At 47.6% G+C, this 27,627-nt stretch overlaps 1 protein-coding gene across 5 annotated transcripts; it reads left to right on the forward strand.

The window, feature by feature from the left end:
• The first annotated feature begins 1,252 nt into the window (after window positions 1-1,252).
• On the forward strand, window positions 1,253-25,847 carry PRXL2A (peroxiredoxin like 2A). 5 transcript variants are annotated; one of them, XM_009458819.4, is made up of 6 exons: window positions 1,253-1,542; window positions 13,395-13,557; window positions 15,324-15,415; window positions 18,787-18,927; window positions 20,259-20,423; window positions 24,840-25,847. In XM_009458819.4, the coding sequence occupies exons 2-6, from the start codon at window positions 13,413-13,415 to the stop codon at window positions 24,951-24,953; spliced, it is 657 nt and encodes a 218-aa protein (XP_009457094.1). In that variant the 5' UTR covers window positions 1,253-1,542; window positions 13,395-13,412; the 3' UTR covers window positions 24,954-25,847. The 5 variants fall into 5 exon arrangements, with proteins under 5 accessions (XP_009457094.1, XP_001153100.1, XP_009457093.1 ...); XM_001153100.6 differs by having other exon boundaries at window positions 1,380-1,542; window positions 13,378-13,557; XM_009458818.5 differs by lacking the exon at window positions 1,253-1,542 and adding an exon at window positions 3,958-3,974 and having other exon boundaries at window positions 13,378-13,557.
• The last annotated feature ends 1,780 nt before the right edge of the window (window positions 25,848-27,627 follow it).

Raw genomic sequence — 27,627 nt, forward strand, 5'->3', positions numbered from 1 at the left:
CTTTGTACACCTGTGGGCAGCTCCCAGATGAAGGGGGGAAGGTGTTGCAGGCAAATGACCACCTTTGACGGGCGGGCATCAGCCTGCTTTGCCACTTCACCTTATGCTGCCCTGTGACTGGTCTTTGCACTGTGTCACCGATATGTCTTTTTTTTTTTTTTTTTTTTTTTTTTTGAGACGGAATCTCACTCTGTCACCCAGGCTGGAGTGTAGTGGCACCATCTCGGCTCACTGCAACCTCCACCTCCGGGGTTCAAGTGATTCTCCTGCCTCAGCCTCTTGAGTAGCTGGGACTACGGGTGCGCGCCACCACACCCGGCTAATTTTTGTATTTTTAGTAGAGACGAGGTTTTGCCATGTTGGTCAGGCTGGTCTCGAACTCCTGCCCTCAAGTGATCTGCCCGCCTTGGCTTCCCAAAGTGTTGGGATTACAGGCATGAGCCACCGAGCCCGGCCAACCACTAATATGTATCGTGAGCCAGCTCTGCTGTCTCTGAAAGTCCAACCTCCTACTTTTTGTTTTTTGTTGTTAAGACAGGGTCTTTTTTTTTTTGTTTTTTAAAGACAGGCTGGAGTGCAGTGGCGCGATCTGGGCTCACTGCAACCTCCGCCTCCCGGGTTCAAGCGATCCTCCCACCTCAGCTCCAGAGTAGCTGGAAATACAGGCACGCGCCACTATGCCTGGCTAGTTTTTGTTTTTTACGTAGAGATGGAGTCTTACTATGGTGCCCAGACTGGTCTTGAACTCCTGGGCTCAAGCGATCCTCCCAAAGCCCTGAGATTACAGGCGTGAGCCAGCGCGCCGGACACAACCTCCTACTTTCATGAAAGAGTGGGCACTTCCAACAGGAGGAGTAAGTGGATGAGCGGTGTGTGACAAACCCGCCTCAGCGTCGCCCGGAGTCCGCAAGGCTGCGGCTCACCGTTCTCTGCCCCATAGCTGGCATTGTGGAGTGAAAGGGAACGTGGGTGGAGGATTGAGGTTGGAAATTCTGAATCTGTACATACAGCTTGAAGGGGCTCATCGAATGTGTCGGTCCTTTAGATTCCCCCTGCCCATGGAGGTTAAAAAAAAAAAAAAAAACCTATCAAAAGAGCTATTCAAAACCAGGCTGAAGATTGGAAGGAAGTTGGCCAGCCTCGGCTGCAGGACAGGTGCTTCCAGACTCCATTAGGGGTGTCCAGCGCCTTCTTTTGCCCTAGGCAGCGCCCTGAAGAACGCGTCGGGGCCTCGGTTCGCGGACTTGAGGAGTGGACCGACCGAGCGCTGTGCGTAAAAGGACCGCTGGGGCACACGCCCGAGCGCCACCGGAGCTAGGAGACCGCGGCCCGGAGGTCGGCGAGTCGGGGGCAGGCCCGGAGCTCCTCCCACGGGGGGCGGGGCGGGTCACATGGCGGTGGCGCGGTAGCGCGCGATGCAGCACAGGCTGGAGGCTGCGCAAGCGCGGGGCCCGCCCCTGGGACCCTCCGGGCCGGGCGGTTTGGCCCCTTAGCGCCCGGGCGTCGGGGCGGCAAAAGGCCGGCAGAAGGGAGGCACTTGAGGTAGGTGCTGCGCGCCGGGGCTCCGCGAGGCACGTGATGTCCGTAGGCGGGGCCTGCCGCGGCGTAGGTGGGGAAACTGAGGCAGTGCAGGGCCGGCGGCGCGCGGTAGGGTGGGTGCTGGGCTGGTGAGGCGCGCCCCTCGGGCCCGCGCCAACTTTCTTAGGAGCCGCCGCAGCGCTGGCGCTCCCTCCGAGGACGACGACCCTTCCGCCACCCTGCGTGGCGGCCGATGGAAAAACCCTGCGCCCAGGCGTCAGAGAACGGAGACGGGGACCCGGCGCTGCTGCGGCGGGCTAGGGCCCCCTCTGTCCACGCCCGCAAGCCTTGAGTGACGCCGGTGGCGCCAACCTTCGCGAATTGTTGGGACAAAGAACAGAGGAGAGGGCCCTGCCCTGGAGCATGGGCCCGGGGGCCGCCCGGCTGGACCAGCCCCAGGTGCGGACCTGGCAGTCCTCGTCCTCGTCTCTGTGCCCGCTTAGGGTGGTGTCTTTTAAGAGGGCACGGTTTCTAGCGTTGTTCAGCGTTTCGGAGGCACCTGTTCCCCCTCTTTCCCAAGAGTCACAAACGCCTGACTTTAAATTGGGTAGAGCCCAGTTGTAAACTTAACAGCCCTGCTGAGGTCTAGGAATGAAAAGATGAACAATCTGCCCCCAGGGTTGTTGCTGGGGCGGGAGGTGAAGGCGCAGGTGGAGATGGTTAGAGGCAAAGGGAGGGAAGTCAAGGCCCAGCCGGTCCAGGGCTGTGGGAAGGAGGCACACCCGGGAGTCCACTGCCGGACCGGGGTTCCCAGCAGCTCCTGCGCCTCTTTTCCTTGCCACATTATGCTGTCTCCACAGCCCAGCAACCCAGAACTCACCTTTTTTGTTTGTTTTATTTTAATGTATTTTCCTTTGAACCTGGCAGGTGGTTTTTCAAAAAGAAAATAATCAGGATTTGTTTTGAAAAGCATTGTGAAAAAGTCAGCTTGAATAGTCTTGAATGCTCCTGCTCGGGCCCAGCTTTGGAGAATGAGGATTGGGATTTCCACTGCAGACCCCGACTCGTTACCATACTCATTCATCAGAAAACTCTTCATTTTGTGTGCAAATAACGTTTTGAGGGTAATCATTGCTCTAGAAATGAAGAATTATACATCGTATTTATTGCACTTTTTGTAAGGTACCTCACAAGGCACCTCCTATACATTTAATCCTTTGATTCTTGCAACTCTGTAGAAGGTAATTAAGGAAGCATTCCCATTTTACTGATGCAAAACAGTTCCTTGTCCAGGTTTATACAGCTTGCAGGAATTAAAGTTAGATATTATTCTTGGTGTGGGCCTTTCCTATATCCCCGTCTTTTATAAGAGCATGTCAGTTGAGACCTTCTGCATTACTTCTGAAGGGGTACAAAAGACATTTCTGATGATTTTCTCATCTCGTGTCATTTAAATGGTGCTCAGAAAGTTTGGATAGGACTGGAACTCTAGGGCTCAAGCCCCAGGCTCTGTCCCTATCTAAGCAATAGGGCAGCTGTCCTGCCAGTTGGGTTCTTGCTTCTTTGTGAAATGTTGAGCAGAAGCTCCAAGTCTCTGCTGTGGCTTGTGTGGCAAGAACCATCCTGAGGTGCTGTGCAGAGAGCCAGCCTCACCTTTGAGCTCAGTGGCCTCTGGCACAGGGAAATTACAGCTGGGCAGTGTCCTTTGCCTTCTCTGGCACTGCTAGTGCAGGAGGCAGTGTTAGCTGCTACAGGAATAGCATGGAGCGGGCCTGCAGGCCAGAGGGGCTGAGACAAGCCAGTGTTCCCACCAGACCTAGAACGTTCACCAGAAAGCAGGCCTGCAGTGACACAGCTGCAGAAGTTCACTATTTTGTGCCTGTCCTGCTTCAGATATCCTGTCTTTATAGGGGCACGAGTGAATCTGAGCCCTGCAAAAGAGAGAAAGATAATGCTGCTTTGCTGGTTTCTAGTGCGTTACCGCATTAAAAATTGCTCTTCTTATATAATCTTTATGACAACTCTTTAAAGTGCCCTTGTTTTTAAGAAGACACTGAGGTTCAGAGGGATAAAATAACTCTCAGAGTCAAAGAGAGAAAACCCAGGATTATTGGCTTTTAGCCCAGTGTCTTCTGTGGTATTGCCTTGCCTTCCTATCCACACCCATATAACTTGATGAAGCCGGAGTTCTGAGCCCAGACAGGAGGCTGTGCAAGTGAGATTAGAATGGCTTGCTCTTTGAGGGGTGGGGGGCCCTACAGCTTGAGGAAACAAGAGGACATAATCAGCTACTGGGAAACCCTGAGATACGCCCAAGAGTGAGGAATGTGGGGGCTGGTGCTGCTTTCAGCATCTATTCAGAGGTTTCTGGATCTGGCATTTGAGAGTAGGACTGGGCCAGAACCAGGCAGATACACACCCCAAGGAGCAGGGCTGAGAGTTGGAGACTGAGGCAGGTAGGTGAGAGCTCATTGCAAGTGACTGGTTTTGTGGTATATGAAGACAAGGGTGGGTGGAAGGGCATCTGTTGCTCATAAGGCTCTGTGTGCCTGCATCATCAGTATGCTAGACAAGGATGGACAGAGTCTTGTTATTGTGGGGAAGAGAGGTGCAGAATGGCTTCTCAGCGGAGACTAGGCAATGTTAAGACATTTGGCTTCAGATTATAAGCTGCTTACCAAGGATTGGGCTTGGGAGAGGCTGATGATGTTCTCTCCAGGCAGCAGATTTCCCAGGCCCTGTTTAGGGGCAGTCTTGCTCTTAGCTTGCCTGAGGCCAGTGAACAGGCTTCAAGACCTGCAGGGCCCCACTTCCTGAGCCCAGACTGCCATGCTATTCCAGCCTTAGAGGCCACTGGCCCGTGGCTGGCTGCCCAGGACCTAGCGTGTCTGATGCAGGATAAACAGTCATGGACTGGAAGTTGGGAGACCCAGACCTGAGTCCCAGTGCAGCCACTGACAACCTGCCCTGCCCATGTGACCTTGGACTAGCCAGCTCCTTCTCTGAGCTTTAGTTTCTTCATTTGCTCAGTAAAATGAGCTGAACCAGCGCTTTGAGGGAAGGAGAGGGAAACAGAGGAGACCAGAGAAGGAAGATGAAGCATCCTTTCAAGACTTGTTCACTGAGGGCCTGAGGCAAGGAGGCCCATGTGCACTCTTAGTTTTTTGTCTCCCTCAGCACCCTTTCTTGCTTCTCCCCTATCTCTGCCTCAGGCCAGCTCATTCTGAAGAGGGACGATTCCCTGGGTGGGGCTGGGCTGGGCAGGTGTACCCTTGATGTTTAGAATATGATGCTGTCTCTACTTGTTTCAGACATGATTTAACTCACCCAGTGCTGATACTTTGTTTCATTAAGACTTTATCAGTTCCTGCCCAGAGGCAGCTCCTGAAACAGTCAGGAGTTAGGCCCAGCAAAGGAGGCAGGGTGAATGTGCACACCCAGCAGAAGAACAGTGGTGGCAGGGGTTCCCATGGCTTTCTAGACATCAGATCCCTGTAGTTGCAGTCACATGGTACTTTAGAGTCTTTGGATGTCAGAGCTAAGACAACCTCATAGAATTTTGAGTTCCTTCCTCTGTCTATATAGATGATGAGATCCAGGCCCCGAGTGTCTTCATACCTTAAGTCAGATTGCCCTGCTAGTGAGCAGTAGAGCGAGGACCCAGCCTAAGTTACCTAAGTCCCAAGCTAGAGTGTTTTCTTTAATATCAAGCCAGCCCTGTCCAAAATTGCCTTTCATACTGAACTGAAATTGGAATTGAGTAGTTATAAGTTCCAAGTCTGCCTCACTGTGGAATTCTAAGAGTAAAATTCAGATAATTTCATTAACATTTAGTGCCTGATAATTACCAGGATCTGTGTTGAGTGCTGGGGATGCAGGAATGAAGACAACAACACATTGTGCCAACATATTGTGGAGACAGACATGTAAATAACTAAAATTTACAAAACTCATTTGTGCGTTGTGCAGGGTTATGGGTGTGTGCGCACACACATGCATGCTATAGAAGAGGTCAGTGAGCAGTCAGTTGTCAGGGCTTTCAGGAAAGGCTTTGGAGAGGAAGTGTTATGTGTGCTGGGCCTTATGAATAAGTAGGCATTTACGTGGTTGGCCTGGGTCGGAGGGGGGCATCCCAGGCAAAGGAAACAACATGAGCAACACTTGCTGAAGCCAAGCTGTGGAGGGCCCCATCAGCTGGCTTGCTGAGGAGTTTATTGTTAGTGAGAGTCTGAACACAAGGGAAAGGTGTAATCAGGTGGGGGTGTGCTGGGATCGCTCTGACTACAGCTTGGAAAATAAACTATAGAGGACCAGACTAGAACCAAGCCAGATTCAGTTCTGTGGTTCTTGAAATAGGCTAGGGACAGAGTTACAGGATCCTGGGTTTGGACAGCAGCAGTGAGGTCGAGAAGAGGATGGGTAGCAGATACATTTTAGAAGATGGACAGAACTTCCTGAGTCGATGTAGGCAGTGAAGGCAAATGAACAGTAAAATGTGAACCCCTGTCCCCCACTGTCCCCCCTCCCTGCCCCCCCATCTACTGAGCCATGGAACTCCAGCAGAGAAATCGACTTTAGTTTTGGATGTGGTACAACCGAGATACCTACAAAACCCCCAAGTGGAAACTTTGGGTCAGAACAGCAATAGGAACTTGGAAGTCAATAACAAAGTGGTGGGAGAAGTGCTGGAAGTCACCCAGGAAGGGAGTGTGGGTTGAGGGAAGCCACTGATGTGGCAGAAAAGGAAGGGAAAGCAAAGGGAGGTAAAGAATAGACAGCAGATGAGGGGCCTCAGAGGTGCCAGCTGACTTTCCAGGCCTGGGGTGAGGAATGGGGCAAGGGAGCAGGCTGCACGAGGAGCCACAGAGAAAAGGACATCTTCTTTTATTTGCGCTAGTATGACATGTGGGCTGTGTTACGAGCTTTGCTTCTTTAGTCTGCACCGGATAGCAGAGGAGTCTGGTGGCACTTGGGAAATGTTATAATCTGCATGACTGCAAATGACTCAAAGCTTTGCTCAACTTTTTGAAGGGCTAGGGGGCCTTGGCAGCTTTCCATTTAGATGTTTTCTGGAGACTGACTGTTGGCAGCTGAAGGAGCCCCAGGGTTTCTGGGTGGCCTGGTCCTGCCTATGGAGTGACTGAGCCTAGGGACCTAGTCCCGCCTCCAGCCCTCCCCTTGCCGCCTGCCCAGGCCCGTCTGCTCACCCCTGGATATACTTCTTTGTCAAGAGAAGCAGAGGTGTGGACGCTGTGTATGGTGAGTGCCTTGTTCCCAAGTTTGAAGCGTCCGAGGTTGGGGGTAAGAGACCGTTTGAGGAAGGGAGTTGCCTTGTATAGGAAAGAGACAGGGTCTCAAAGCTGGAAACTGAATTTGGGGCGGGGGGGCAGTGTTGAGGAGCCTAGAATGTTCTGACTCCAAAGTGACCTGTTTTTGTTAGACTCATAGGATGTCACTGGGGATCATTAGGAACTTCCTCATGGAGTTGAGAAAAATGGGGCCTGGGGAGGAATTGATTCAGCTTAGCCTAGGGAGCCCGACTGGGTCTCGTCCTCTTGCACCCATGTTCAGACCACAGCTGCCACTCTGAGCTGCCACAGCTGTTGTTTGTTTGTGGCTTTATCCTACTTCACCTTCTGTGGGAGAGGGTGGATCAGATAAGCCCAGCAGTGGGGAACTGAATGCTATAGCTGTGTCAGGTGGGGGCTGGCTCTTCTGTAAACAACCCTACTATTCTGTTTCAGAGAAACTGACCCTTTCCTTAATGGAAGGGGGGATAGAAAGGGGGAGGAAAGAGAAGGAACATCTGGTGTATGGTAAATTTCCTTTAGAGTAAACATGGTTTGACTGTACACGATGACTGAAAAAACAAGGTGATTAAAAAAACATTCTCTTTAAGACAGAGGGAATCATACTCCTGGATCTCCAGGACCGACTTCTTTCTTCTTTTCTTTGTTAATCAACAATTACAGCAGATGTAAACCCACTTCTGAATGTGTGGCGAGGAAAGGTAGTCTTTCAGGCTTTGGAGTCCTATTCCTGTTGACTCGGGTCCAGGTTGTAGTACTGCTGCCTGCTGGCTCTGTGACACAGGGAAGTTACTGAACTCTGAACCTCAGTGTTAGCTGCTAAACAGGATAATCTTTGCATCACAAGACTGTTGAGTGAATGAAATTAGGCCATTACTGACAGCTTCTAAGACGACTGGCTGCAGAGGTACAAAGGATTGCTGGCCTCCATACCTCTGCAATCTTAGAGGCCCATGTGAAAATGCATCATTTCTGTTTAGAAATTAAAATTCCTTTGATTGTCCTTTTTTGTGTGTAGGAAAAATTGTGATTTCAGAATTCAGGGTCTGCTCACTGTGCAGCAAGTCACAGTAGTACATGCTTCAAGACATGACAGGATGGGAGTTGCTTTGTAGCCCAGGGGACTTGGATAAGAGGCTAGGCCTGTGTGCTCTCCAGGTATTCCTGAAAGTGAATTTTCTGTGCTTCTCTCTGGCACAAGAGTGGGCTGCTAGAGGCCCACTGGGTGCGGTCTGTCCATGGAGAGGCCTGATGCTCACCACTGGTCCTGATAACACTCTCAGCATGGTGCTGCAGTGCCTGAGGATGGGGTCCACTGCCCCAGAGGGCTGATTCTCTGCTCACACTTTCAGGATCACAGTGGGAGGTCAGAAGACAGCACTTATGGGGGTTTTGAGGTCTGGATCTTGTACCCAGCCCTTGAACTTGAGGTATGGAGATGGGGGTCTTTGGAACATAGAGGTTTGAGTTCTCAGGGTTCCTTCAGCACTGACACCTGCCCCAGTCAGCCTGCTGTCTCCCAGCTTAGCTGGCCCCATCCCAGCCTAGCCTGTCCATGCTGCCTCCTGTGTCCTACACTGGCTCCAAAGCCACTTCCTTCTGGGTGCTTCTGTGGCTACCCAGACTGGCTGTTATTCCTGCACCACTATAGCCTCATGCCCATACATTGCCCAAGCTGCCTCACCTTCCCACTTGATATTTTTTTGTTATTTGTGTACCAGGTCCATATTTTCTTGAGGATTGTGTATCATTTTATGTCCTCCCAAATCGCCATTTATTGAACAGGTCAGTACTGAATAAATGTTTGGAAATAAATGTTGAGTCTAGTTGAGTTGAATTCTCTTGTGCCTAGGAGCAAACATGCCAAACGCCCATCACTGGACAGTGGGAAGGTGGAGGCTGTTTGAGTGTGGCAGGGGTGTGTTGGAAGAATGTGGAGCTGACTGTGAGGGGCCCTGGACTTTGTGAATGCACTGATGTGTCCTAGGAGTCAGAGTCCATTTGTGGGATAGATGTAAGCTGGTCTTTGTATACTGAGCAGAAATGCCCATCAAATCTGTGATCAGAGACCATTCTATGTGCTCCTGAGTCATAACACAAGTCAGAAATCCAGGAACATTTTGGAAGTGCATAAAGGTACAGAAGTTGTTCCAGGCTCTGGGAAATCTCTTGTTTACAGCAAGCAGATAAGAGCTGTGGTTTTCCTCCTAATTGTTCTGTGAACTGTCATCCAGTAATGTGTAACTTTGTCAAATTAAAGAATTGGAAGCAGGCCTGTGGCAGGTTCTTTCCTGTATGTCCCAAGAACTTTGGTTGTCCATAAGCCATTGTCTCTGTAATTCAATTCTGTTGAATTAATTTCAGCATGCACTTGTGGTGAGCCTGCTTTGTACCAGATGTGCGCTGTGCTAGGTATGAGAGATTCAGAGATAAACTGCAGAATGTCGCCAAAGGAGAGAAATCTGACAGGTCCAAACCAGTGTGTCAAGCACATCAGAAGAAATGTGGGTGATGTTTGGGCACAGAACTGAGGAGGGGGTGAATCAACACCTCTTGGGGGTAGAAGTGGGAGGCTGGAAGTAGGGGGCTGGCAGAACATCAGGGAAGCCTTCTTAAAGAGGCCTCTGAGTTGTGAAGCACAGAATGAAATAGGATATTCCAGGCAGAGGGATAGAGATGTGTGCATGTCTGTAATGTTCTGTTCTCAGGGTCTTGGCGGGGGGCCCAGCTCTCCAAGCCCAGACCGCCCTCGTGACTTGACTTTATTCTGGTGGCTGATGGCCAACCAAGCACGAAGTCCTGAATTCTTTGCTCTAACACAATGCTTCTCAAACTTTAACATGCTTATGAATTGCCTGCCAGTCTGACTAAAAGGCAGTATAAGATTCCTTAGTTCTAAGGTGGGGGTTGAGATTCTTCGTTTCTAGATGGTGCCATTTATTGGTTACATTTTGAATAGTGGGTAGTAAGAAACTCTTCTTTCTCAGCACAGGTCCCTCATGTCAGACTGTTGTACCCAAGCGAGTTAGTGAGAACGCCACACTTGGAGACAAATTAAGAGTCCTTTATTAAGCGGGTGGCCAAAGAGACGGCTAACGCTCAAAATTCTCTCGGCCCCGAGGAAGGGGCTTGATGAACTTTTATACCTGGTTTAGGAAGGGGAGGGGGACTCATGCAATAATTCTACAGAAGTAAAAACATGCAAGAATCAAAAGAAGCAAAATGGTTACAGAGAGATAAACAATTTAAAAGACAAATGGTTACAAAAAGAGCAACGGTACCAGGTGCAAGGCTCTAAATCTTTCATTATAATTAGATATAGGGAGTATGTCGGACACGAACTCAAGGCTTTATATTGTTATCTCTTTAAGAAAAATCCTGGGAACTTCATACATTGTTGGTGCTAGTACCTTATCAGTTAATTGGGCTCCTTTGAAACGCTGAGGATCTGCTTACACAGGTCAACTCCTTGCGGAAGGGGGTTGGGTAAGGAGCCCTTAGTGTCTTGTAAATTAAGGGGTCAATTGGAGTTTGTCTGACTTTCCCAGCTAGAAAGAGTCTTATTTACAGGAGAGGCAAGGCTAGGTGATTAAAGAGACAAGCAGGATAAAATTCAAAGTAGCGAGTTAGAGTAAAAACAAGGTTAGGCATTTCAAGACAACCATAGCAGCACCCCCTTCCCCAACACACACACGCACTGATTTTCCCCTTCTTTTTCCTCTTCCCAAGTATATAGATGCCAAATTCCTCTTTCTTAGATGTTGTTTTTTGTTTGGTTACCCCCGTTACCTGGAACTTCTTTTCTTCTTCTTCATCTTTTTTTTTTTTTTTTTTTTTAAAGACAAGGTCTTGCTCTGTCACCTAGGCTGGAGTTCTGGGCTATAGTGATCCTCCCACCTCAGCCTCCCAAATAGCTGAGACCACAGGCGTGTGCCACCATGCCCAGCTAATTTTTTATAGACAGGGTCCTCCCATGTTGTCCAAGCTTGTTTCAAACTCCTGGGCTCAAGCAACCCTCTTGCCTCAGCCTCCCAAAATGCTGGGATTACAGGCAGGAGCCACCGCACTCAACGAAGGTTCTCTCTTATTCCTTTTTTTTTTTTTTAATTATTTTAGATTCGTGGGGTACATATGCATATTTGTTACATGGGTATATTGTGTAGTGATGGAGACTGGGCTTTTAGTGTACCCGTTATCCAATAGTGACCCTTAAACCTGATAGGTAATTTTCACCCCATCCTGCCCCCACTCTCCCCTCTTCAGCTGTCCCCAGTGTCTGTTATTTCTGTCTTTATGTCCATGTATACTATTGATTAGCTCCCACTTGCAAATGAGAACACGTGGTATTTGATTTTCTGTTTCTGGGTTAGTTCACTTAGGATGATGGTCTCCAGCTCCATGTTGCTGCAAAGGACATGATTTCGTTCTTTTTTATGGCTGCCTCTTTTATTTCTTAAATCTGAATTTCCATGTGGCTTCAATGCTAGTCTGGCCTGTCCTTTCCTTCCCAAAGTCACCACCGACTCACTCCCACCCCAACCTCATGCAGTGCACCCCTCACAGCCCCCACCCTTGGCAGTGACATTTGGATTTCCAGGGCCTTTCCTGATCCTTTAGAGACATCCTCTCCCGGCCAAGTCCTGCAAGGGAGACTTGAGTCAGAGGTTTGATGGGCTGGGGTGAGGTGGGCCACACAATTACCACACCCACTCCCAGGCCTATACCTGGTGATCTAAGCACACAGAAGCAGGCTGGTACTTAGAGAAGAAGGCACCAGGGTATGCCAGAGCTTAGGATGGCGTGAGGACCAAATGGAAAGATAGATATTGTAAGTGGTTGTTGGGAGAAGGAAGGCTGGAGGTGGGGGTACTTTGTGGGCTGCTTCCAGGAGCTCCCACCCACAGGCACAAGTCTTCCTAGCTGGCAGAAGAAGCCAGGAACAAGGCTGAATTCTGACAGAACCCGCCTGGAGCTCCATTTCAGTTGCAGAGGCCCTTATCTTATGCAGCTGTCTTTTGCCCAGCCTCCTCTGCAGATGCCATAGGACCTCCTCTTTCTTTTCTTTTCTTTTCTTTCTTTTTTTTTTTGAGACTGAGTCTTGCTCTATGACCAGACTGGAATGCAGTGGCACAATCTCAGCTCACTGCAACCTCCGCCTCCCGGGTTCAGGCGATTCTCCTCCCTCAGCCTCCCAAATAGCTGGGATTATAGGCGTGCGCCACCATGCCCAGCTAATTTTTGTATTTTTAGTAGAGACAGAGTTTCACTTTGTTGGCCAGGATGGTCTCCATCTCTTGACCTCGTGATTCACCTGCCTCGGCCTCCCAAAGTGCTGGGATTACAGGCATGACCCACCGTGCCCTGCCAGGACCTCCTCTTTCTTTTTTTCTTTTTCTTTTTTTTTTTTTTGAGACGGAGTTTCACTCTTGTTGCCCAGGCTGAAGTGCAATGGCACGATCTCGGCTCACTGCAACCTCTGCCTCCCAGGTTCAAGCGATTCTCCTGCCTCAGCACCCCCAAGAAGCTGGGATTACAGGCACGCACCACCACGCCAGGCTAATTTTGTATTTTTAGTAGAGATGAGGTTTCTCCATGTTAGTCAGGCTGGTCTCGAACTCCCGACCTCAGGTAATCCGCCCACCTCGGCCTCCCAAAGTGCTGGGATTACAGGCATGAGCCACTGCGCCCTGCCAGGACCTCCTCTTTCTGATATAACACCTGCATTTGTTTGGCAGACATCTGTGTAGTTCTGTTCACAGGAGAAAAAAGTCGGATTACTAAACACCAGTGTTTAACAGTGGCCATCAGTAGGTGGTAGCTTCAGAGAGTATTTGCTTTCTTATCGACTATGGTTTCATGTATTCTCTGTTTGGTTTTTTCTATAAGCATATTTTGTTTTTATAATAAGGGAGAAATAAAGCTCTTCTCAATTGGGAGAAATTACTGCCTGCCTATAATGAATGAGGCCCTGCTGGGCACTGGCTGGGGGCTTGATGAGTAGGATATGGTCCCTGTTTCTGGAGGGTCCTCAAACTAAAGAGGAAAGAAGATAGGGGAACAAAACAGTGCGGTTGGTGTTCTAAGTATCCTCTGATCACAGAAGAGAAAGCTGCCCCTACCCAGGGACATGATCCTGAGCCACCTGGATTGTGAGGGAGAATCAGGCATTGATGAGGAGGGGAATGAGGAAGTAGTCTGCCTACAGGGGACATAGCTCGGCACAGCTCCGCAGAGCTAGGGGCTGCAACTTGGGGCATGAGAAGAGAGAGCAGCAAGAGAACCATTTGAGAAGGCTGTCCTTTCTCTGTCATCACTCCTGATGCCCTGGTGAGCTCCACGGTGCAGGAACCTCCATGTGTGTGCTGCATCCCCAAGTTCTGGTGGCAGCAGGTGCTTAGCAGCCCTTGTCCAGTCTCGCCTCTGACACTGCTGCTCCCTTCCCCTGTCCTGACCTCCTGGTTGGCTGTCCTGCCAGAGCCTTGCCTGGAAGATGAAATTCCAGCTACCCTGTGGGAGCAGTAACGCCTTCTTCCTTCTTCTCAATCTCCAGAAATGTCTTTCCTCCAGGACCCAAGTTTCTTCACCATGGGGATGTGGTCCATTGGTGCAGGAGCCCTGGGGGCTGCTGCCTTGGCATTGCTGCTTGCCAACACAGACGTGTTTCTGTCCAAGCCCCAGAAAGCGGCCCTGGAGTACCTGGAGGATATAGACCTGAAAACACTGGAGAAGGGTAAGTGGTGACCCTTCAGGTCTCAGTACTTTTCCAAGGAGCTGGGATACAGGCTTACTGCTTTCTTTCTAAACTCTCTCCTTTTTTTAATTGAAAAGATAATATAACAAAATTAGGAAAAATTTAATAACAATTTTTAAACTAGCAATAATTCTGTTACCCTAACACAGTAATTTTGATTTTGGCATATTCCTTTCCATGTGTACATATTACATAGTTGTGCTTGGCTTAGGTGCTGTTTTACATTTTAGCTTTTCTTATCAAAGCATTTTTCATTCTCTGTTGTTGTCTCTGTAACTATAATGATAAATTGCTCCATAATATTTAGTAATAATTACAATCTTTTACTAAACCAGTGCTTCCAGAGTGTATTCTGAGGAATTCCAGGCTTGTGGGATCGTCGAACTAAAAGGAGTTCCTGAGTGAACAAGTATGGGAGACACCTTTTATCCAATTCCATGCTCCTGATGCTCAGCACAGACATATGCTTATTAGAATGAGGTGTCTGGATTGCTGCTGATTCAGGCATGGCCAGCCCCTCCCTGTGAAGAAGCTGTGGTGTCTGAGGAATCACTTCAAGGTCACCCGTTAGAGCAGACCTGCCTATCTCCCTCTTCTGGGGGACTGCTAGAATCCATTGTGGACAGCTTAGAGCCACACACTCAAATGTGTTAGCTCTGCCTCCTTGCTGTGTGCTCTCAGTGTTAGAGCTGTAGCTTGGTGGGATTTCAGTCATGCCAGTGGTGTGGCAAGAGAGTTGGAGTGGTGAAGGTCTCATTGATGGCGTGGTCACCATGTTAGCCCCCCAGGTGGAAGTCATCGTCATCTGTTTAGTAAGGAAGGAAGCTTGCCAAAGGAAGGCAGGAGATTGTGCAGGTTTATAGTAGGTCACCTTAGTAAGATACTAGGAGAGAGAGAGACCTGTTAAGCTTTGTTCAACCCGGGGTTTCCCAATCTTATTTGATTACAGACTCTTCTCCCCACCCTCTCACCCACCTGACCCCATTTTTTTTTTTCCACATAACATCTACGGGAACATGGATCCCTCTGGGAAATACTAAAATAATTAAGGGCTCATATTTATTGAGCCCTCACCAACTCTATATTACCAGACATTGTGGTGAGCACTTTTATATTCATCTTTCAATATGCCCTGTGGCCCAAAGTGGAGCTACTAGATATTTGCATTTTACAAATGAGGAAGTTGAGGTTCAAAGAGCAAAAATAACTTGCCCAGAGTTACACAGCTAGATTGAGACTCAGTTGGACCTTAGAGCTGGGCTTGAACTAGAGTACTCTACTACCCCAAAGCATTTTATTCCTAGGCATCTTCTATCCTCTCCTTCATTAATAATATTGCAGTTAACATATTTAGGTTAAAAATTTGAGACTTTTTCAGTTTGGGCCATGTTTCTGTTGTAAAGGATTATTATACAATATCTGATGACATCAGCAATAGACAAAATGGCCATTTTTCCAGAAATGTCCCACTTCTGAATGTTCAGGTTAGAAAAAAGATTTTCATGGTGGGAGGGACCTACCGGGTATATAACAGGATTCTTAAGCTTGGTTAACTTTCTTCAGGAAGGTGTGTATTCTGTCTGTCTGTGTTTCCTGTGTGTCTTTTCCCACGTGTGAAATGCCTGTCCAGGTCCTCTGCTAGGCCGGGTCTCTGACCTCGGCTGGACTTAGTGTGGTTCATGAGCTGCTTAGCGATTGGGGCTGGGCTGGGAGGAGTTATCGAATTTCTTTTTTTTCTCTCTTAGAACCAAGGACTTTCAAAGCAAAGGAGCTATGGGAAAAAAATGGAGCTGTGATTATGGCCGTGCGGAGGCCAGGCTGTTTCCTCTGTCGAGAGGTGAGTGCAGATGAGGATCTATTCAGAGAAAAGGATCCTGGCAAGTAGGGGCCATTGTTTTCCGGCCAGAACCAAGGGTCGGTAAGCCAGCTTTAGCCTTTTACCCACATGTTCTGTTCTGTTATTTGCTCTAGGTATTTCTTTTGATTTGTGCTCTTTTTTTTTTTTTTTTTTTAACAACTCACCCTCTCCTACTGGGGTTAGCAACACATCTCAGTTTCCCTTAGTACTCCCAGGCCTTTCACCCTGTGCTGTACCTTCTGAGTCCTGGACTATATTCCAATTTAATCAGGGGCAGTGACCAGGTCCAATTCCATGCTTCTGATGCTCAGCATAGATATATGATGTGCCTGGATTGCTTCTGATTCGGATGTGGTCAGTCCCTCCCTGTGATGAAGCTGCAGTGTCGGAGGAAACACTTCAAGGTTACCTATTAGAGCAGACCTGCCTGTCTCTCTTTCCTTGGGGAGCTCTTAGAGTCCATCGTGGACAGCTGAGAGCCACATTCTCACATGTTAGCTCTGCCTCCTTGCTGTGTGCTCTCAGCATTGAATCTGTAGCTCAGTGGGATTTCAGTCATGCCAGTAGTGCATTTGGCATGAGAGTTTGTTGAAAGTTGGAGCTCACTGACTGGGTGGTCTCCAGGTTGGCCCCTCGAAGGGAAGACATCATCTATTTGTAGGTGATGGAGCTTATCAGTGGAAGGAAGGAACTGTGATTGTTGAAACACAAAATGCTAGTGTGAGAAGGAACATTGCCAATACTTGGATCTAGCCTTGTCCCTTTATAGGTGGGCAAACTGAGGACCAGAGTGGTTAGTGGTCTGTTTGTGGTCACACAGCCAGTCAGTGGCAGAAGACCCAGATTCTGAAATTACTGCCCTGCCTGGGATAAAACTGGGAATGACAGTATTCCTGCTCTTGAGACAACTTTGCATCTCAAGCAGTGGCTGTGGCCCTGTCCAAATTGTCATCCTCATGCTCCTGGTTCCCCTCCCTGACCCTGAGACACCACCTTTCAGCCTTGCTGATCTCTCCATGCTTGTGTGGCTGGGCTGGTGAAGAATCCACTTGCGCTGCTGGATGCATGTGATGCTTGCAGTACCCTACCCCCAGGGCGCTGTGTGCCTGCTATCTCAGTGGGTCCTCACCATAGCCCTTGGAAATACAGCTTGTTTTACTCTCATTTTATTATTCTCATTACAGAGGAGGAAACAGTTACAGAGGTTGTAACAAAGCCACCCTGATCGGGGAGATGTATTAATTTTCTATTGCTGTAACAAATTACCTCAAACTCAATGGCTTTAACCAGCACAGATTTATCTTGTAGTTCTAGAGGTCAGAATTCCAAAGCGGAATCTGGTTGCATTCCTTCTGAAGACTATAGGGGAGAATCCATTTCTTTTGCCTTTTACAGCTGTTAGAGGCCACCTATGTATATTGGTTTATGGCCCCTTCCTCTATTTTTAGGTCAGCAGTGGCTGGCAAGTCAGCAACTGCGTGGAAGCCTGTTTTGACTTGATTTCTCGGGGCCATTAAAATCCAGAAGGTTCCAAGAGCAACAGCTCTCCCTAATTATAACCTGTTTCCCTCTGTACTGGTCTGTGCCCACATAGAACATTTAGTGGAAACTTACGTTTCCAAAAAGATGGGTGGATGGCAATCTGAGTTATTTTGAGTGGCCCAACTAGGAGGTATGTGACTCCGTTTCCACGTCATGGCTTTGTATAGTGCCACACCGGGAGTAAAGAGCCAGGAAAAGTGAGTAAGACCTTTCATCTCAGCCAGGTGCAGTGGCTCATGCCTATAATCCCAGCACTTTGGGAGGCTGAGGTGAGAAGATCACTTGAGCCCAGGAATTTGAGACCACCCTAGGCAACATAGCGAGACCCTGTCTCTACAAAAAAAAAAAAAAAAAAAAAATTAGCCAGGCATGGTGGTGTGCACTTGTAGTCCCAGCTTTTCAGGAGGCCGAGGGAGGATGATTGCTTGAGCCCAGGAGTTCAGGGCTACAGTGAGCTATGATTGTGCCACTGTAGCTAGGCAACAGGGCAAGACTCAAAAAAAAAAAAAAAAAAAAAAAAAAAAAAAGCCAGGCGCGGTGGCTCACACCTGTACTCCCAGCACTTTGGTAGGCCGAGGCAGGTGGATCACTTGAGGTCAGGAGTTCAAGACCAGCCTGGCCAACATGGCCCATCTCTGCTAAAAATACAAAAAATTAGCCAGGTGTGGTGGTGCGCCCCTGTAATCCCAGTTACTTAGGAGGCTGAGGCGTGAGAATCACTTGAACCCAGGAGGTGTAGGTTGCATTGAGCTGAGATTGTGCCACTACACTCCAGCATGGGCGAGTAGCATGGGTGACAGAGCCAGACTCCATCTCAAAAATAAAAGACCTTTCATATCACAAAAAGGTGGTTTTTGATTATATCAAACACTGTAGTCCTCTGCTCTAGGGCAAAATTTGCCAGTCAGTAAAACTCTTGATAAATGTATTGTAATCAATTCTGCCTCATTAGTTGTCTTTTTTCTTACTCTAGAAAATAAATGAAAAATTAAATGTAGTTGCAACCATACAACAGCATATTTGTATTGGAGATGAGTAGACTGCATTTAAAAGGATTTTTGCTCATTCTTTAATTCTGACACCAAATGTGAAAAAAGGATTGAGTTCTTAATGTTGAAGCTTTACCATGACTCATGCAGTTTCCCTCATCCATCTAGCACACAGTTCCTGAGAGTCAAGGGTATCTGCATCTCAGCTCAGCTGCATTCTCCCCATTGTCCCACTTCAAATCTTTCCACCTGGTATTTAGCACCTGTTTTATACCCAGCCATGTTCTAGGCACTGAGGGTTCCAAGAAATGGAAGACATAGTTTCTAACTATTAGAAACATTTGGGAATGTAAGAGACAACCCTCAACTTAGTGGTAACATGCAGACTCAGTACAGAAAATGTCACCAAACAGGGAAGATAGGATATGCACAGAGAAGCAGGGCTTTACTTCAGGGTGGACTAGCCAGGGAGATCTTTTTAGAACAGGGATACCTTTCCAGAGGGTAGGGTTGAGCTGAAGAGAGAAGGAAGGTTATGGCTAGAGGAGCGTGTGTCTGCTGGGCCCTTGTGTTAGTTTGGTCTAGTGCAGGGAAGGGGCTGGGAGATGAGGTAGGAGAGAAGCATTGTGGGCAGGAGGAGAGGATGTGTTTGGGTATGGCTGCTCCCAAGCTGTGGTTAGGACAGCCATAACAGGAGCCTTGCCTCTGCTTTCTACTGGAGAAGACAAGGAGCCTGGGCTGCAGAGGGAACCTGACACCCTATGTGGAGGCCCACAGCCAGCTGGGACAGATGTCCCTGAACCCTTGTGTCTTCTACAGGAAGCTGCAGATCTGTCCTCCCTGAAAAGCACGTTGGACCAGCTGGGCGTCCCCCTCTATGCAGTGGTAAAGGAGCACATCAGGACCGAAGTGAAGGATTTCCAGCCTTATTTCAAAGGAGAAATCTTCCTGGATGAAAAGGTGTGTGTGATGGGAGGCTTTTAGACACAGACTGCTGGGGATTGTGCTCAGCTGTGTGATAGTCGGGTGGCCCAGGTATGTCTGGCCTGGAGCTGGAGGCTGGCCTTCCCTTCAGCTGTCCTGAACTTGCAAGGCCTTTTTCAGCCCCCTGAGCAGAGCATGATCAGACATTTTAAAGTTGTCCTCTCAGTTACAGACAGTCCCTGACCATCTGGTGGTTTGACTTAACGATCTTTCAGCTTTGTGATGGTGCAGAAGTGATAAGCATTTAGTTTCTACATTTCTTCAAGAACCCATACAGCCATTCTGTTTTTCACATTCAATATTCAATAAACTACATAAGTTATTCAACACTTTATTTTAAAATAGGATTGTGTTACATGATTTTATTCAACTGTAGGTTAATAAGAGTGTTCTGAGCATGTTTAAGGTAGTGTAGGCTAAGCTATGAGGTTAGGTGTATTAAATGCATTTCAATATAAGATATTTCAACTTATGATGGGTTTATAGGGACATAATCCCATTGTAAGTTGAGGAGCATCTGTATTACTTAAGTCTTTCCTGCCATGTGAACTGGGAGAGTAGGAAATAGCTGAAACTCCAACAGGTTCCTCCACTGTTGGGGGCCTAGTACAAAGCCCCACACCCTGTCCCTTAATTCATTTATTTCTTTCTCTTCTGCTCCCACCTCTGCAGAAGGTAGCACTGTTACCATCCTGTCAGGTGGAAGACTAGTGAGAAGGTAGAGTCAGAATTGAAAGCTACGGATGTCACCCTAGGTCAGGCCTACCTTGAGGTCTGAAACTGGACCCAGCAGGGTTCTGTTTCCTTGGCAGTTGAGAATGGACCTGGATTGGCTGGGCATGGTGGCTCATGCCTGTAATCTCAGCACTTTGGGAGGCCGAGGTGGGCAGATCATTTGTGGTCAGGAGTTCAAGAACAGCTTGGCCAACGTGGTGAAACCCTGTCTGTACTAAAAATTCAAAAATTAGCCGGGCATGGTGGCAGGCACTTGTAATCCTAGCTACTTGGGAGGCTGAGGCCAGAGAATTGCTTGAACCTAGGAGGTGGAGATTGTAGTCAGCTGAGATCGCGCCGTTGTACTCTAGCCTGACTGACAGAGCAAGACTCCATCTCAAAAAAAAAAAAAAAAAAAAAAAAGAGTGGACCTGAATGTGGGCAGTGTGTGTGTGTTGGGTGGGAGAGAAGACTGGAACCAGCAGCCTTTTGAGTCTTTGCCTGAGAACCAATGCCCCGTCAGGAGCGTTTCCTCCTTGAGGAAGGCAGGCATGTAGAGTACTCATATGGGATCTGTCTTTCTCACTCCATAGAAAAAGTTCTATGGTCCACAAAGGCGGAAGATGATGTTTATGGGATTTATCCGTCTGGGAGTGTGGTACAACTTCTTCCGAGCCTGGAATGGAGGCTTCTCTGGAAACCTGGAAGGAGAAGGCTTCATCCTTGGGGGAGTTTTCGTGGTGGGATCAGGAAAGCAGGTGAGTTCTTGGTGTTTACTTGTGGTCTGTAGGTGTCTGTGTCTGTGAGTGTGAGACTCCAACCAGAAGCTGGAGTGGGGGTTGACTTTCCCTGTTTTGGGTCTCCTAGCCTTCCTTCTAGCAAGCCAGGGAACATGAAGAAGGGAAGGGAAGGCAGTTGTTGTTTATCACACATCTTTCTCTGCTAGTACCTCATACTTGAATCTACTCACTCATCACAGTGACATCATGAGACAGTTTGATCATTTTGCAGACAAGGAACTTAGAACTGAAAAGGGATGAGCATCTGCACAAGGAGCACAGCTCATCGGTGGCTCTGCTAGGCCTGAACTCAGGTTTGCTGACTTTAAGTTCAGGGAGCACAGCTCATGGGTGGCACTGCTGGGGCCCGAACCCAGGTTTGCTGACTTTAAGTTTTGTTTTCTGTGCTTGAACAAAAGCATAGTTTTATTCTGTTTTTGAATTTACTCTCTTGCAGTGTTCCAGGCCACCATGGATGGATGATAGAAAAAAAAATAAGAGGAGAAAATAAGGAATAGAACCAGGCGTAATTAGGGGAAGTGGCAAGGAGGTGGCGGGGAGACGATGCTTTTTTCTGTGGGGATCTTGGTGTTAGGGCCGGCCTAGGAAAGGTATCTGACTCCTCTGCAAACAGGCTATTATTATAGGTCCTGGCTGTGAGGCTCCACAAGCAGCATGGAGCCCTAGGGGAAGGTGTGGAAAGGAGGAATGGGGTCTCTGTAGGCCCAAGAGCCAGGTAGGCAGTTGTTTGTGTCAGAGTCTAGGCAGCCTTGAGCCATGGTGGCTCCCCTGCCCTGGAGGGCAGTGTCAGCAGAGGCCAGGAGGATGTGTAGCAGGGATGGAGCAAAGTGGATGAGGGGGCTGGGCACGGTGGCTCACACCTGTAACCCCAGCACTTTGGGAGGCCAAGGCGGGCGGATCACTTGAGGCCAGGAGTTCCAGACCAGACCAGTCTGGCCAACATGGCAAAATCCCATCTCTACTAAAGAAAAGCTTAAAAAATTAGCCGGGTGTAGTGGTGCACACCCATAGTCCCAGCTACTTGGGAGGCTGAGGCAGGAGATTTGCTTGAACCCAGGAGGCAGAGGCTGCAGTGAGCTGAGATTGTGCCACTGAACTCCAGCCTAGGGGACAGGGCAAGACTCCATCTCAAAAAAGCAAGTGGATGAGGGAAGGGTATGGGAGAAGGACCTGGAAACTGGTGGCCTGACTTCTAGGCCTGTCTCTGTCAATTTTGGACATGACATTAACGTGTAGAAAGTGTTTTCTTTCTGTAGAAAGATGGGGTTTATCTGCATTGTTGGATCTCACTATTAATGTTGATAATTACATACTCTTCCCAATTTTGGAGGAATAAAAGGGAATAGAAATCCTTCAAGTTTAAGCTTTATTTCTTTTTTTTGAGATGGAATCTCACTGTGTTGCCCAGGCTGGAGTGCAGTGGTGCGATCTCGGCTCACTGCAAGCTCTACCTCCTGGGTTCACGCCATTCTCCTGCCTCAGCCTCCTGAGTAGCTGAGACTACAGGTGCCCACCACCACACCCAGCTAATTTTTTTGTATTTTCAGTAGAGACAGGGTTTCTACTCGTGATCTGCCCGCCTCGGCCTCTCAAAGTGCTGGGATTACAGGTGTGAGCTACCACGCCTGGCCTGAGCTTTATTTCTTACGTCTTCCTTTTACAGCTTGGTAACTGATTCGCTTGACTATATTAGAATTTAGCATAAAATGGTGTCTGATTTAACATAAACCTATTTGCTAATTTTCTGGTAAATCTGTCAAAGTGTCTTAGTAATAATGGTTTCCAATGAGTGCCTGTCTTGTTCTACGTGCTCAAGTACATGGTCTCGTGTCTTCCTCACAACCAGTCTAGGATGTTAGGCATTTTTATTCCCATCCACATATACAGCAGTCGGCCTAGAGATTTAAAATAACTCAGCCAAAGACACAGCTAAGTGGTACAATGGAAATGAAACTTAGGAACTCAAATCTGTCAAACTCCAGAGACCCTTCCCGGCCCTGCCCTGCCCTGCCCCGCCCCGCCCCTAGCCTCTCCTGCCCTGCCCTGCCCCTAGCCTCTCCTGTCCTGCCCAGCCCCTAGCCTCTCCTTGGAGGTGTTTCCCAGCGACCACTTCCTGATGTCCTTATGCTTGGGCAGGCCACTTCCCCAGTGGATTGCCCATCCTCTTCCCACTCTGACAATGTGGGGTTCCTTCCCCTACCCGCCTCTGCCTTCTCATGGCCTCTAGGGCAGGGCTTGGCATGCCTGCCAGCCTTTTCTTGCCTGGCGATGACTCATCTGGTGCTCATGGGCCCTACTGGCATGTTTCTGATGTTGCTAGGTGTGTTTGACTTTTGTTCGTATTCCCTGGAGCCCCTGGCCTTCATTCTCCTAGGCGGAAGGTTAACTGGCTAGCTGAACTTCAGGACTTACTTCAGTTCTTGTTGGGTGTAGAGTTTTTGTACTCTAAAATTGGGGTGGTGGGGATTTCCTTTTTTTTTTCTTTTTTTTTTTCTGGAGACAGAGTTTCACTCTTGTTGCCCAGGCTGGAGTGCAATGGCACGATCTCCGCTCACGGCAACCTCCACCCCCCCGGGTTCAAACGATTCTCCTGCCTCAGCCTCCCGAGTAGCTGGGATTACAGGTACCCGCCGCCATGCCCAGCTAATTTTTGTATTTTTAGTAGAGACAGGGTGTCACCATGTTGGCCAGACTGGTCTCAAACTCCTGACCTCAAGTGATCTATCCACATTGTTCTCCCAAAGTGCTGGGATTACAGGCGTGAGCCGCCGCACCCGGCCTGAATTTTCTTTTTAATAATAATCTTGAAAGCATTCTTAAAGAAGAAGCAGCTGGGCAACATAGCAAAACCCCATCTCTATAAAGAATAAAAAAGTTTAGCCGGCGTGGTGACATGCACCTGTAGTCCCGGCTACTTGGGAGGCTGAAGCAGGAGGATTTCTTGAGCACAGCAGTTCAAGGCTGCAGTAAGCTATGATCGCACCACTGAACTACAGCCTGGGAAACAGAGCAAGACCCTGTCTGTAAATAAATAAATAAAAAGTGTGTTTGCACTACAGAAAATTTAAAAACAGCAGAACATAGAAGGTGGGGAAAACCATCCTATGAGCTCAACCACTGTGGAAAATCCACTGGAACAAAGCTGAGTGGCCTTTCCTTTTGTTTTGCTTTGCTTTAGAAAATTGTACCTTACTAAACTAGATGTTCTTTTTTCATTTAACAGTATATTGTGAACATTTTCCTATGTCACTATATATTGTTAGTTTTTTGTGCGTGTTTTTGTTTGTTTGTTTGTTTAGATGGAGTCTTGCTCTGTCGCCCAGGCTGGAGTGCAGTGGCGCGATCTCGGCTCACTGCAACCTCCGCCTCCCAGCCTCCCAGGTTCAAGGGATTATCCTGTTTCAGCCTCCTGAATAGCTGGGACTAAAGGCTTGAGCTACCATACCTGGCTAATTTTTGTATTTTTAGTAGAGACCGAGTTTCACTGTGTTGGCCAGGCTGGTCTTGAACTCCTGACCTCAAGTGATCCGCCCACCTCAGCCTCCTAAAGTGCTGGGATTACAGGTGTGAGCCACAGCACGCAGACTATTAGTATTTTTAATGTCTGTATTATGGTTTACTGAGCAAGTAAATATAATTTTCTGATCTGCTTGCCCATAATCACTGCAGTGTGGTGGACCTTTTTTTTTTTTTTAAGTCTTTATAAATAATGACACAGTGTATTTACAGATTTTCTTTTTAAGATGAGTTTCCAGATGTAATGAATCAAAGAACTCTAACAAGGATTCCTTGATGCTGATCTCAAACATGTTATTTTGTCTTTTTTTTACTACCTCCAACTTTAGATAACTTTGGGGTATCTTGTGTCTTAGTGCATTTTTTTTCACCGTATGAGAAGAAAGTGGCTTCCAGTTTCTTAGAAGACTAAAGAAAAACGAGGGTCTCTCTTTTAGATGGTCATTCAGTGCCTTCCAAAGTCTAACCTCTGAGCTCCACTTCCACACCTTTGGGCCTTTCTGTGTTAGCTTCATTTTTTTCTCTTCACCTGGTATGTTCTTTTACCTGCATCTCTACTTGTAGACATCCTGGTTACCCTCCATGCATCTGTGAGGCCTTCCCTGATTGCCCTTGTCATGCTTTATCACTTCTGACTTCCTACTTCTAGAGCTGCTGGTACAGGCCAGATGGATGTGGCCTTCTCCGGTCTATCTTCCCTCAAAGACTGAACTCCTTGAGGGCAGGAGCCAGGCCATATTTGGATCTGTGTCCTTTGCTGTTCAAGCAAAAGGCTTGACAGACAGCTGGTCCTCGATGCCTGTCTCATGAACGAACGATTTAGGATGAGGACTGACATTATCTCTTGTTTCCTTTTAGGGCATTCTTCTCGAGCACCGAGAAAAAGAATTTGGAGACAAAGTAAACCTACTTTCTGTTCTGGAAGCTGCTAAGATGATCAAACCACAGACTTTGGCCTCAGAGAAAAAATGATTGTGTGAAACTGCCCAGCTCAGGGATAACCAGGGGCATTCACCTGTGTTCATGGGATGTATTGTTTCCACTTGTGTCCCTAAGGAGTGAGAAACCCATTTATACTCTACTCTCAGTATGGATTATTAATGTATTTTAATATTCTGTTTAGGCCCACTAAGGCAAAATAGCCCCAAAACAAGACTGACAAAAATCTGAAAAACTATTGAGGATTATTAAGCTAAAACCTGGGAAATAGGAGGCTTAAAATTGACTGCCAGGCTGGGTGCGGTGGCTCACACCTGTAATCCCAGCACTTTGGGAGGCCAAGGTGAGCACGTCACTTGAGGTCGGGAGTTCGAGACCAGCCTGAGCAACATGGCGAAACCCCGTCTCTACTAAAAATACAAAAATCAGCCGGGTGTGGTGGCATGCACCTGTAGTCCCAGCTACCCGGGAGGCTGAGGCAGGAGAATCACTTGAACCTGGGAGGTGGAGGTTGCGGTGAGCTGAGATCACGCCACTGCATTCCAGCCTGGGTGACTGAGACTCCATCTAAAAAAAAAAAAAAAAATTGATTGCTGTGCCTCATTACAAATGCATATGGTGTTTGAGTGCTGTTGTTTGAAATTATTTTTCTTTTCGGGTCTTCAAAAATCCAAGAAAAGTTGATGATTGACTTGAAGATTACAGAATTTAAGGTTTTTTGGCGTGTGTGTTTTCTATTAATAATTGGTTATATGATGTCAAAGTAATACTTTCATAATAGAATTGACATGCTCTGGGATAGTTTGACAAAGGTAAATTATAAAGTGAAATCTCTTGTTTCATTATCTTCCATTCTAACCTCAGAGATCTGTTTCTCTAGAAAAAATGTCCATCTCTGGCTTTAATAAAATTATGCATCAGAAATCACCTGTATGTATAAGATTTTCTGATAAAACTAATAATTATATTTACCATATAATTGGCTGAAAGTAAAAAAAGTCAGCATTCTCCATGGCTGAGGGGTAAAGTGCCTGGGGGGATTCCTCTGGTTCTAGCTATCTAAGTGGTTTGAAAATGACCAGGAAAAATTCATCCCGTCATTCACGTTAGTAATTTTGCTGTCTTTCCTAGAGGAATGACTTTGGGGTTTAAAATTGATAGCTGTTTTTCTATTGGTCTTTTAGCCTAATTTGGCAAATCAGAAGAAAGGACATAGAGATGATGAAATATAACTTTATCTTTTTTGTTTGAATTTTGTCATGTAAGTTTGAGTGACATCATCAAGACCTACCAGGGAGCTCGGCCACAGGGAGTCTACTCAAGGCATCAAATTGTCCCAGGAGTAGAAAGGTGGGGGTGGAAATAGGAAATAGTGTTTACCCAGGGGACTGGCCCAGCCAGGAGGAGAAGGGAATCAGTGTTTACCCAGGAAAGCAAGAATGGATACTGATGTTGGAGGTAAAGCTGGGAAAGTAGGAGAGCATAGGGATTGAGTATGCAGAGTGAGTTAGGGTTGAGTGGTTCGGGACTAAGACCCACTAAGACCATGCCTGCACCTGACTTCATGTAGCAGTGGTTGCACGGGGTATGCATGGGCCCATAAAGGGCTGGGCTTCTGCAGCATTTGAGGCCATAGCCTTTGGTACTTGCACAGGGTTGGTACCTGTCATCCTTGGGACTCCAGCTACTGATAGGATAACTCAGTACCTAAACTTAGAACTTTAATACCTAAGACACTTGATGGTGGAACAGTTCTCTTGCAACTAAAGAAGAACCTGAGGTCAGGTGTGGTGGCTCACGCCTGTAATCCTAGCACTTTGGGAGGTCGAGGTAGAAGGATCACTTGAGGTCAGGAGTTCGAGACCAGCCTGGCCAGCATGGTGAAACCCCATCTCTACTAAAAATACAAAATATTAGATGGACGGGGTGGTACATGCCTGTAATCCCAGCTGCTTGGGAGGCTGAGGCAGGAGAATCGCTTGAACCCAGGAGGCAGAGGTTGCAGTGAGCCGAGATCGTGCCACTGCACTCCAGCTTGGGCAACAAGAGCAAAACTCTATATCAAAAAAAAAAACCTGAGAGGACATTGCACCAATGGAGATGCATCAAGAGAAACATTTTTGGTTTTTTGTGAGCCTCACCAACTTTTTTCCCCTGGGTCCTCATGTGCAGTGTAGTCTTCTCTTTCTGATTAGCATGTCATTTTGGAAAGAGCACTGGATTGAGTCATGAGGCATAATCAATTTCTAGTTTACCAGTGTGATCTTAAGCAAAGATCTAACTCATTGGCAAAATGGGCGTAATTCCTTCCCATTCAGGGCTGTTTATGATAAGTCACTGAGGGAATGATAAATATTATGACACTGCTTCTCAGACTGTAATGTACATGCACATCACATAAGGACCTTATTAAAATGGAGACTTAAAAAGCTGGACACTAAAGGCAATAATGACAGATTTTACTCAATAACTACTGCAGAAGGAGAGAGTCCTCAGTATAGAACTGAGCTTAGCTCCAATCTGTGCAGAGGTGATGGAATTTTAAAGAGGGGAGGGAGGAGGTTCAAATAGAACTAGGGAAGTGCAAAATTACAAAAAGCTGGTAAGGAGATTGGTCATTGTGATTTGGCTATCTGTGTCTACTAACTCTCAAATTTATCTATCAAAATTAGGATCCTAGCCTCCCACAGAGACCAGGAGTCGGCCT

This window comes from Pan troglodytes, chromosome 8 (genome assembly GCF_028858775.2).
Source record: "Pan troglodytes isolate AG18354 chromosome 8, NHGRI_mPanTro3-v2.0_pri, whole genome shotgun sequence".
Taxonomy (NCBI): domain Eukaryota; kingdom Metazoa; phylum Chordata; class Mammalia; order Primates; family Hominidae; genus Pan; species Pan troglodytes.

What these genes read in the sequence shown, in the direction of transcription:
- PRXL2A (XM_001153100.6), top strand. Translation starts at nt 13,380, where the DNA reads ATGTCTTTCCTCCAGGACCCAAGTTTCTTCACCATGGGGATGTGGTCC. An exon ending in CCTGAAAACACTGGAGAAGG is followed by an intron (nt 13,558 to 15,323) that starts GTAAGTGGTGAC and finishes TTTCTCTCTTAG; the next exon opens with AACCAAGGACTTTCAAAGCA. An exon ending in GCTGTTTCCTCTGTCGAGAG is followed by an intron (nt 15,416 to 18,786) that starts GTGAGTGCAGAT and finishes TGTCTTCTACAG; the next exon opens with GAAGCTGCAGATCTGTCCTC.